Here is a 12,150-nt window from a genome sequence, read left to right on the forward strand (position 1 = left end):
CACTGCTGTCTGATTGGAGTTATTTCCACTGCACTTGTGAGCCACAAACATGCACCTGCCTAGGCAAATGTTCCTACATCTACCTCATCATCCCTGCCTCCCTCCCCCCATCTTCACATTACAGCATGGAAGGAAGGATTTCCCCAGTTATGATCCCCAATTGCTTCTCCAGTTCACTCTGCCTAGTGTTTTACCCATCTTAAATTCTGGTTTAAGAAGTGGAACCTACAACAAAATATTGAAGCATGGATATTCCACAATATTCCACCCCCTCCCTTCCACTCAATTTCCTATCCGTTCCCCTACTCCCCTGGAAATTTCAAAGTACACAATCACCAGGGAGAAATTTGGGAGAAGTGAATTTTTGGAGCATCTCTACCTCATCATGACCATTTGCTTTTCATTCATCAAAGCTACTTAAAACTGTAAAAGCATACAGAGCACAGAATCCAGAATACAAAACGTAAAAAATAACATCAAAAAGGTGATTGACTAAAAATGCTCATTCTTGCCCCACCCCGCAAAAAGATGAAAACCATTCTCTCTCTCTCTCTCTCTCTCTCTCTCTCTCTCTCTCTCTCTCTCTTATTTTCACAGCTTTTAGTCCTAGTTTGCTGTTTTGTATCACATTTGGGTCTTCCTGTTCACCTCTCACTTTAAGAATTCAAGGGTGATATGCTTCTGTTGCGTTATGCATTATTTACTCTGAGGTTTCCTCTATGCTCCATTTCCATTCCATGAGTTCCTACTCAGTACTTAGCTTGTCAACAAGCAGGGCGGTCAAGTGTCCTATTTTTCAGAGATGGGTTGCTAGAGGAGCTTTCTCTCTGAAAGTCAGTCTGGCCCAAATCTGCTTTAAAGAAAAAGAACTCTAAGGAAGTGGGGGGAATACTTCAAGTTCTCCATCAACAGTTAGTCCCTGGGCAGCAGACTGAGCATGGGCAAAATTCATCCCACTATGGTAAGATAAACTGAATTTATAAATCTTACAGTGACCACTGGTACAACAGAGGTGCAGGTGCAGGTGCAGGGCAAAAAGGAAAGCCTACTCTTCATCTAGTCCATCTTCCAACCTTATTACCTGGGGACCAAACCTAAGGTCCTGTCAGATTTTTGGGTGCTATTGCTGACCTTGTTTGTGTCACTAAAACCTGGTTGGGGAAAGTAGGAGGGACATGCCTCTCCCAAATGTGTCCTCCAGGTTGTGTGGTTCAACACCAGCTGAGATTTGAGGTTAGAGAGACAGAGACTTTGATCTTTAGGGTCCAAACCTCCTCATCAGCTGTTGGCTAAGTTAACATTTACCTGTACCTGATGTTGGGAACCTGGATTCTGTTGGCGCATCCACTGGCTAGCAGCCACCCAGCTAGAGCTCTTGGAGATGATATCAGGTGCAGTGTTGAATCACAAGGCTGATCAGTCTGGTGTACTTTAATGTCAGAGTGGTATTGTTACGAGTGTCTAATAAAACTGATGGAACCACAATGTTGTTTTCGTCATGATGACACTGTCAAAATAGATTTCTTAAAACACAAGGTCCTCCTTACCTTGTTTTCCAGCCTCCCAATCAACTCTGCTAACCTGTTGATCTGAGCTTCCAAGCCTTCCTCCTTGGTGTCTGAAGAGGCTGCAGAAAGAAAGGTAGTTATGGGGCAAGAAAAGGACATCGGGCAAGAGATTGCAGACATTCTGGGCCAGGCTGCAAAAGAAAAAAGTAGCATTTGCCAGGAGGGACAACAACACAAACAGGTTTCACAGCATTTGGCAGTCTTCCTTAGCTGAATAGCTGACCTCGTATATCTCCCTTGGCATACACAAAATTGCCTTATACCAAGGTCAGATCATTGTACCATCTAACACAGTGCTGTCTGTGCCAGGGACAGGGGCTGTGGCCTTCCAGAGTGACACCAGCTCTCATCAGTCCCACCCCACCAGCCAGCATGCCCAGTGGTCAGGGATGATGGGAACTATAGCCCAATGGCTATAGGCTATAGGGACTGCAGGTTCCCCAGATCAGGTCCTGCCACAGGGCTCTAGGCTCTTCTCCTAAAACAGAACTGGCCTCTGTGAGCAATGTTTGACAGGTGGGCAGGAGTGTCCAAGGAATAATCAGGAACACATTCTAGGGCCCCTCTGGAGTCTTCCTTCACAGCTTGAATTCAGATTGTGGTTGCAAAGAATACCCCTAAACATTTTTTTATAGAAAAAAAGCACTACTTAGCTCCCATTGATTAATTTCCATTGATGGTCATGCAACCCACCAACCTACTCAAGGCTGGCTTCCCAGCATCTGTAGCAACACTCACCAGTCTGGAAGCTTTTCCTGCGTTCTTTGGTTACAATTCTGTTGTTTGGAGGATAATTAGGCACAGGGTTGTCGTACCAGGTGTCCATGACACCGTGGCCAGATTTACTGTGGAACTGTCTGCAATTGGAGGAAAGAAATAGATTAACACAAAAGAACACATTTTCCCCCTTTTAGATAATAGCTTTTCATGTTGTGAACCGCACTGAGATCTATGGGTATAAGGCAGTATACAAATTTTAATGGTGATGTAGTAATGAAATGCAGCAGTAGCATAGCAACTGGGCCACCAATTCTTTCCATTTCTCATTTTTACCCCCATTTTAAATTGAGTTCTCCACATTTCCACATCAGTTTGCAAATTTATTTTTAAAACTCATGAAAATTCACAAACATTTGAGTGCAAATTTCTCTTAACAGACACATTTTTGTAAACAACTTTACCTAATATATACCATTTTTACAATGCATTTCCCATGACATAATACATACCTGTATGTTATTTCAGCCAATGCACAATACACCTTACCACTGAGAGAAGATTGCACCCCTGTCTATGGAATGCCCTCCTCTTCCAGACTTTGTTATCTTATTCCTTTATTTATTGCATCAATATACCACCTTTTCCTCCAAGGAGCTCAAAGTGGTGTATGTGTTTCACATTTTCCTCACAACAACCCTGTGAGGTGGGTTAGACTAAGAGAAAGTGACTGGCTCAAAGTCTCCCTGTGAGCTTCACGGCTGAGTGGGGATTCAAACCCTGCTCTCCCAGGTCATAACCCAATGCTCTAACCATTATGCCACACTGGCTGTTGACTGTTTTGGGCCAGGTTAAGACTGATTTGCTCAGGCCATTTAAGTTTTGCAAGTTGATTAGTGTTTCATTTACTCTGTTATTTTTAGTTACTTTATTTATTTGATGGTTCATTTCACAGTATATGGTTAGTTTAGGTTTAGGGATGGCTTTTTTTCTTTTTGGTGCTTTATACTTTCCCATGTCATTTGTTCTGAGAGAGGATGGGTTGTAAATAGTCTGAATAAACAGCCTGCATCAAGAGGTTAGGGCCAGATGATCAAATCCCTACCTGGATAATTTAGCACAGAGTAGCCAAAATGGTGCCCTCCAACTCCCATCGACATCCACCTAGCATGCCCAATGGTCAGGGACGATGGGATTCAAGGTCTAACAAGATTGAGAAGGTACCACATTGGCTTCTCCCAACCAATACAGTGGTACCTCGGGTTAAGAACTTAATTCATTCTGGAGGTCTGTTCTTAACTTGAAATGGTTCTTAACCTGAGGTACCACTTAAGCTAATGGGGCCTCACACTGCCGCTGTGCCGCTGCCGCACAATTTCTGTTCTCATCCTGAAGCAAAGTTCTTAACCCAAGGTACTATTTCTGGGTTAGCGGAGTCTGTAACCTGAAGCATCTGTAACATGAAGCATCTGTAACCCAAGGTACCACTGTATACATGAAGAACATAGGAAGAGCCCTGCTGGATTGGACTAAATTCCCATCTAATCCAGTAGCATCCTGTTCTTACATTGGTCGACTAGATTTCTGTGGGAAGCAGGACCCAAGCACAGCATCCCTCTCCACCCTTGTGACTCCTGGCAACTGATATTCAGAGGCACACTGCTCTCCACAGTGGAGACAGAACATAGCCATCATGGCTAGTTGCCATTGACAGGATTTTATCAATATGGAGGACAAGGATAAGCCTTTCTTGCTTATTCTTGTTTACTTATCATATTGATGAGAGATGCACATCTTCACATGGGCAGGCCTCGCAGATACTGAATTATGTTTTGTTTCAAGTTTGCAGCGGCTTTGAGGCAATCTGCTAGCGGGTACATAACCTGCCGTTCGGTACTGTTAATTGCCAAGGGAACAATTTCCTGTCTACTCTCATCACCGAGATAAGTTGGTACCCTTGACAACTGTGGAAGATTGGAAAGATGTAGGAAAGGTTAAAAAAAGTGTCTGTAGGATAAGCTAAAAAATAAGAAATGGAAGAGTGGGCGGGGGATAGGTAAAAGGATGGTTATAATGGTACTGAGAGGCTATTTCATAACAGTGCAGCCACTCACTCCAGCTGATACGCCTGATGCTCAGAAATAACAGTGCTTTGTTTGGTATATAAAAGCAGCATGTTGGGGGGGGGGATGTGGGTCTCTTGGCAGCTACCCCAGGGACTGCAGGAAAGCCCACTCCTCCATAAGCAATCATCTGCTTCTATCTTGTTTATTCAGAGTTTCATAGAATGCAAGTGGAAAGCAAGCAGTCATTGATTATTTCATCTGGAGGCCCATGAGCAGAGAAATAAATCTTTAGCTGCTCCATCCAAGGACTAATTGCTACTTGATTGTTTTCTCTTCTGCTGATCTGGCACCTGCTCAGGACAACTCTGCCAATGTATTAAACATATATTTACTTTCAAACAGAAGAAAGCTTGGCATCTAAAGCCAGGCCACATCACACACACAAACACACCTTAAAAAAAAAAGTTGTCACTGCAATCATAACCCAACTTACTTGGGAGTAAGCCCGATTGAACTGAATTCTGAGCAGAAACATGATTTATACTTTATTTATGGGTATTTCTAAACCAACAACTCATAAGAAAATATCACAGCTGTGTAGAATAAAATCATTATTACAATTGCTCTCTTAGGGCTCTTCCACACTTCCACTTGTCTCACAGCTTTCCCGGGGGGGGGGGGACGGGACTAGTTTTCCATGGATCAGTGTTTGTTCCGATTCAGTGGCAGAGTGGGTTTTCCTAATGGAGCAAACTGAAAACTGCTCAGACTGGTGCTTTCTAGGCTTCAGACAAAGCGGAATTGTGAACAAGCCCTTTGTCTCCTAATGCAGGACAATCTCAAGCTACCTTAGAAGCAAATGTAAAAACCTGTGACATTTTAACAACCACCAGCATTTGACAAATCAATAAATAAAGCTTAAAACACCAGCTCACATTGGGGTGGTAAAAAACATACCAGCAACCCAGAGCTTTCTAGTTTAATAGGTTAAAGGCAGCACCCAGGAAATGGATAGGTAGCCATGCATAGACTCATAGGTGCCACCCTTCAGAACAGAAGAAAACAAGCTTCCATGTGACAGCTCTTCAGATATTTGAAGATGGCTATCCTATCACTTCTCACTCTTCTCCAGGCTGAACACACCCAAGTCTCTGAACCATTCCTCATAAGACTTGGTTTCCAGACCCTTTATCCATGCAGTTCTGCTGTAATGTACTAACAGGAGTGGACTTCTTTTAGTCTGAGGGTCAAAATGGCTTCCACACAACCTTCGGGGGAGGGCACATCCCTGTAGAGGGCAGGACCTGAAGCAAAAGTGAGTGGTAATTTTTACTTCTATAGTAGGCATGGGATGCGGGTGGCACTGTGGTCTAAACCACAGAGCCTAGGGCTTGCCGATCAGAAGGTCGGCAGTTCGAATCCCCGCAATGGGGTGAGGTCCCGTTGTTCAGTCCCAGCTCTTGCCCACCTAACAGTTCGAAAGCAAGTCAAGTGCAAGTAGATAAATAGGTACCGCTCCAGTGGGAAGGTAAATGGCATTTCCGTGCGCTGCTCTGGTTTGCCAGAAGCGGCTTAGTCATGCTGGCCACATGACCCGGAAGCTGTCTGCGGATGAACGCCAGCTCCCTTGGCCAATAAAGCGAGATGAGCGCCGCAACCCCAGAGTCATTTCTGACTGGACCTAACAGTCAGGGGTACCTTTACCTTTTATAGTAGGCTTGCTTCTATACACCCCCACCCCACCCCACCCCACCCTTCTCTATCCTCCACCCAGGCAAGCAGGAAGCCTTTTCAGAGTTCCAAGGACAGATTTCAGCCCGGTCAAAAGACTCACAGGAGAGTGCAGAGCAGGCCTGGGGAGATGGGGTGTGACTGAGAGAGAGTTCTGAGAGGCTGACAGAGAGGTGTGGAGGGCTGCATTGAGGTCCTGCATTATAATACATTAGGTCTGGGGTGGGGGGTGGGGGGCAAGGCTGCCTGAACCATAAAATAGAAGTAATTGATGTGAATTCTAAATCTCCCTTTGATCACTTAACCCGAGAGCAGCAGCTGGAGGTCAGGTGTCAATAGAATTCACCGTCCAGCCTCCATCTAGGCCATGCGCTAGAGTGAAGCAGTTTTAAGCTACTTCTCTGAATCCTTCAGCAAGGGCAATGCTATTCAGCATGAAATACAACATAGAGGCCACAAGCACAGGTGTGACTGTCTAGAAAGAATCAACACAGGTCCCAAAATGCAGCATACCAGGCTGCTTTGCATCTATATTTAGCATCAAACCAAATTCAAAATGAGCACTTACATCAGGTACAGCCAACGTGGTGCCCTCCAAACTCATCCTCCTTCACCACTGTCCATGCTGGTCAGGGCTCATGGGAACTGGTTCCAACAGCACCATGTTGGTGACCCTTAACCTGGATCCATATACACAGCTCCTATTTATTCCACTGGCCTGGCAGACCAATCTGATGGGCGTAAAGGACTTTTTTCTTTAGGGAAAGGGCCACAACATTTTGGAAAAGTGGGACACTTATGCCTTGTCTGCATCGTGTAGTTTGGCTACTACATGGCTTCATCATGATCCAGCACAGCAGTCACTCAGCAGGTACCACAGGGTTGCTTTTCTTGTTTCCTGACTCATTCACTCCCACATCTCCTTTAGATCACCTTTTAATTCAACTTCCATCATGGTTTGCTTGTACAAAACTTATATGAAGGTCAGACTATGCCCAGTCTTTACGGAGAAGTTGCTCTGATTAGTTTGCGGGAAAGTTGTAAGTCAATCTTCCATTCATCCTGATTTACTTGAGCAGTGTTTTTATACCTCCCTATTAATCATTCATTTGTCCTATGGTTTTCAGTGCATTTACCTGTCACTTTTTTAACCACAACAAGTCAGTTTTTTTTTAAAAAATAGAAAAGCAGATTTGTTGCACCCACAGCAACAGAGCACTTTAATCCGCTTTAATTGGGCAAGCCTAAAATTTCCTTCTTGCACTTGAATCCCTCCCCCCAAATGCTGAGAGTCTGGAGGTAACTGCAGATTGTCCTCATCACCAAATTACTTGGGCAGTGCACTGCCTCTTCCTGAGGTCTGTGTGTCCCCTGTCCCCAAAACACTGCCAAATACACACAGGCAGAAAAACAGAGCTTGCTTGGATATTGCTTGTCCAAGCTTTGTAGGCAGACACCCTGCCCCATTATTATTATTTTTGGGGGGTAGACTTGATAATAGCACACTTGCTAAAAATGAAACTGCAGCACCAAAGTGATGGCCATACTCAGAGAGAAGAGACTTGATGCATCATATCCACCTGCAATGCAGGGAGATCCATTCTGCTCTGTTAAGTAATTCTCATGAATATACATTGGCGTGGAGGCTGCTGAATATACCAGAGACTGATGCAAAATAAATCAAAAGCGGCAGAAGCAGAGTGAGAACAGAAAAGGAGGAGAAGCTCTAGAAACACTCCTGACTCCAGCATCTTGCAGAGGAAGAAGAGGAAGCAGGAAGTCAAGCTGGCGACTGAAAGACATGAACATGAGCACGGCTCTTTACTACTCAGACTGCCTCTCTTTGCTGCATCCTCTCACATGGCACATAGAAACACAGGAAGTTGTCCTATATTGACCACTGGGTCCATGTGGCTCAGAACTGTCTACACCAGGGTTTCCCAAACTTGGGTCTCCAGCTGTTTTTGGACTACAATCCCCATAATCCCTGCTAGCTAGGGATGATGGGAGTTGTAGTCCAAAAACAGCTGGAGACCCAAGTTTGGGAAACCCTAGTCTACACTGACTGGCAGTGGCTCTCCAGGGTTTCAGGCAAGGGGCATTTCCAGTCCTACCTGGAGCTGCATGGCATTGAATCTTGGGAGATTCTACATTTCAAGCAGATTCGCTGCCACTGAACTACAGCCTTTCACCCTGGAACTTGCCTTCCACAAAATGCGATGACCATGAACTTAGAAGACTTTAGAATATAATAATAATAATTTATTTTTTATACCCTGCCCATCTGGCCGAGTTTCCCCAGCCACTCTGGGCGGCTCCCAATCAAGTGTTAAAAACAATACAGCATTAAATATTAAAAAATTCCCTAAACAGGGCTGCCTTCAGATGTCTTTTAAAAAGAAGATAGCTGCTTATTTCCTTCACATCTGAAGGGAGGGTATTCCACAGGGTGGGTGCCACTACCGAGAAGGCCCTCTGTCTCATTCCCTTTAACCTTACTTCTCGAAATGCAGGAACCACCAGAAGGCCCTTGGCGCTGGATCTCAGTGTCCAGGCTGAACAATCAGGCAAACACATGGAGGATAAGGCTATCAATAGCCAGTGGCCAGGATGGCTGTCTACTTACCTCCAGGGTCAGAGGCAGTAGGCATCTGAATACGAGTAACTGGGGAACAATGGGAGGGCAAGGGCCTTTCATTCATCACCATCTTGTAGACTTCCCAGGGGCATCTGATTGGTGGTTGTGAAAAAAGGGTGCTAGACTAGATTTGCCATTGGTCTGATCCAGCAGGGTTCTTCACAGGTTCTTTCTTACATTCACATCTGTCATTTCAAAAGTTAACCTAATGGAACACCCATTATGTAATAGTCACAAAATTTATCCATATTTTTTTCTTTTCGTTCACTCACACTTACTCTGATTTTTAAATAAAATGTAGGGTATTCGTGTATTGGAATTAACAGAGAGATGGTGAGCATTCAGGCTTGCTTTCTGCATTTCCAAATCTTCGGGATCATTTTCAATATGTTGCATTGCATCTGCAGACTTTTATTTGCTTCTTTTTCAATAAATGAAATGCAGTGTGGATTAGACTGTTGTAATTAAGAATGCTCTACTCATTTCCAGAGTTTGTTACTTGAGTCATTAATATAGGATAGTAAGTGCCTGAGCTGGTAAGCCTCATAATACAGTTTCAAAAAGGGAATACCCTATGCTCCTTCCATTGGTTTTTTAAAAATATAACTGAGAATCTTAGCGGTACATGGGCATGTTTCATTTAAAATGAAAGTTTCCATTTAAAATGTTGAACAGGAATTTCAGTGGGGAGAACAGCACAAGGTAGATGAATTTAGGTAAAACCATCATTTTTATCAAGGAGATCCTATCAAAAGAAGACAGAGTCAAGCAATTCCAGTGTGCTACACTTGTGCAAACATGGAAATAATTAGCAGTAAAAGTCTCATTTGGATTTTTTGGTGACTTGGACTCCTAAATATCTAAAGGCAAAGTGTACTAGGGAGACACCCACAGATTAGAAATTTCAGTTGTTCTCATTGGTCTGTCTTGTACCATAACCAATCAGGATTCTTTGGGGAAAGCCGCATGCTTTAAATGTATGGTGTGTATGCAACCTATGTCAATTCACATGTCAGGCTGGTTCACACAGAGCCACTAATTTGCATGTTGCAACTCATACGCATATATGCGAAAAGAACAACTAGAATTTATAGAGAAAAATAATACAGGGGGAGAGTTCAATACGGGGCTGCTGTTTAGGATCTTGATGAAATCTTCTCCCACAAGGTCCCAACGAATGGAAAGATCTTCGCCGACAAGCTGCCTGCTGGAACTTTGTAGCTTTCAGTTTATTTTCTTTAATTTAGAACACCGGGTGGTGGGTGCAGAGGTCTCTTGATATGAGCTTCTGATTTCCCCCATTTCCATGGCAACCATTTTTGGGTTCTGGTCAACAAGCTCTGTAGAGCTGTGTGACATTTTAACTTCTTGTTGCTGAATCCAGGCTGTGATTCATGGTAACCCTTTTATTTTGGTGCTTTCCCTGCTCCTTCTAGCTTTTTGCAAAGACTCAAGGGGGCGGTGGGGGGGGGAATAGAAGCCATGGGGTTTTCCTGTTCCTGCCCTAATCTGCAACTTCCCCCATTTTCTGAAACTTCTGTTGACAAGACAGCACAACTCTGGGAAGGAAATGCTCTGGCTTCTCCAGTGCCATCCCTCCAATAGGAACAATTCCTCACAAGGAGTGGAAGAGTTAAGGCACCAGGGCTCAAAGGACCCACCAATTATGCCTGTCCCAAGGTTCCTTTCAAAATATTTCCCAGAACCAAGTGGTTGAGGATCTGAGAGCGGCCATATTAATTTCCCACAATATCCCATCAGCTCAGGGCAGTGTGGGAACTTAAAATGGCAGCCTTTGGCTGCTTAGCACTGATTAGAGTGCTACTGTCTGCTGTTGCCATTGCCACCAGGTGAACACACCACCACTCCACCCACAAAGCTGGGCCTCTCCAGATGGCCTCAGACCTGGAACTGGCCCCCGGGGGTTAAGGTAGAATGTTTGTCTTAAGAGGGCACCAAAAACAATCATCTTGTGAAGATTCCAGAGCACAACAGTAGACAGAAAACAGTAGTCAGGCTGCTGAACAGGTTAAATTCAATATAGGACAAATGAAAAGACCTGACCTTATCTGACTGGTTTGCTCATCAATAGCATCAACGGCACTTTCCACCGAGCTGAGCAAGGACTGAATCTGATTGGCTGTCTCCTTCAGCAGGAAACGGGTCACAAACTGGTCCACATTGGTTCCTCTTTCATACACCTGGGGAGGAAGAAGACGACTGAACTTGCTGGAAAACTCCCAAGCTGCCTGAATGAACAACATCACCCAAGGAACATTTCCTTCATGAACTGTTGTTTTCTTTTAAGAAAGGTAAATGTGGAAATCTGCAGCCTTAGAAGGAAAGAAATATTAAGTATGACTCCTATCAAAGTGCAAAATAGTTCTGTCCCACATTGCTATGTGTTGCATTCTGTCCAAAGAATCATGTGATATTACTATGTGAAGATGCACCATCTTTATGTAACTTCCTCCAGCTTTTAGGATACATGTGTGTCCATGTGGGATGCTTTTGCTGTTTATACCTCCATCATATTTAGTTCTTGCTATCAAGACGACAAAGTCACCCTGCAATGACCTTTCCCATCTGGTATATTCCAGAAGATTTGGGCTACAGCTCCCATCATCCCTGACCATTGGTAATGCTGCCTGGGGCTAATGGGAGTTGCAATCCCAAAACAGCTAGGGGGCACCAGGTTGGGGAAAGCTGCTCTAGAGATGGTAGTAGTACAAGTAAAGCAGATGAGGGAGGCCAGCAGAAACAGTGGCAGTTTGCATCCATAAGCCCCCACTGAAACAAATAGACATGCCTCCAGCTCTCCAAGACTGCATCTTGCCAACCAGCTCCAACATTCATCTTGCTTTGCCTTCAATAATTCATCTTGCTTTGCTATATAGATTTGCCTAGTAGTAAGTGCTCCCGTGAACTCAATGGAACTTACTTCTGAATAGAGGGCACTCTGGAGCCTCTCTGCACCCCATGCGTTTCCCACTGCAGTGCTGTTTCTGTGCCTCCTTGGGTCAAAATCTAAAGCCACTTCAGCTCCCTCCGGGACAAGTGGGCTTAGCATTGGCCAGCACTTAGGGGCCATTAGCACACACTGGCCAAGCCCAGAGCAAAAGGATCATTGGAATGGCAGAACAACGTGACAGGCCAGAGGAGGAGGTAGGCAGGTAATATGTCATTTTGTTTAGCTATAAGCCGCAACAAAACAAAAAAAGCAGAAAGAACGTTCAGATTTGAGCCACAAATGCAGCTCTTAATTTCCTGGTTGCCAACACAAATAAAGAAAAATGCAAAGTAACACCACTGAACAGCAAGAAGCATGCAAGGTGTAGCATTCTTCTCGCAACAAAACTCAACAAATAAAGTGGACACTGAGCAACATCATGGACAATATCCTCTAAGTTTCACAAAATACACAAAGTTT

The 12,150-nt window shown here is 44.3% G+C and overlaps 1 protein-coding gene across 1 annotated transcript in view; it reads right to left on the minus strand.

Moving 5' to 3' along the window:
• Nucleotides 1-12,150, minus strand: part of NECAB2 (N-terminal EF-hand calcium binding protein 2) — a 139,881-nt gene that overhangs the window by 17,115 nt on the left and 110,616 nt on the right. Inside the window, exons 6-8 of the mRNA XM_079988335.1 lie at nucleotides 10,785-10,921; nucleotides 2,307-2,425; nucleotides 1,548-1,627 (exon numbers count right to left, since the gene is read on the minus strand). Coding sequence (XP_079844461.1) covers nucleotides 1,548-1,627; nucleotides 2,307-2,425; nucleotides 10,785-10,921 — 336 coding nt within the window. The remainder of the gene's footprint in view (nucleotides 1-1,547; nucleotides 1,628-2,306; nucleotides 2,426-10,784; nucleotides 10,922-12,150) is intronic.

The sequence above is a fragment of the Podarcis cretensis genome, assembly GCF_951804945.1.
Source record: "Podarcis cretensis genome assembly, chromosome: 8".
In the NCBI taxonomy this organism is placed as follows: Eukaryota; Metazoa; Chordata; class Lepidosauria; order Squamata; family Lacertidae; genus Podarcis; species Podarcis cretensis.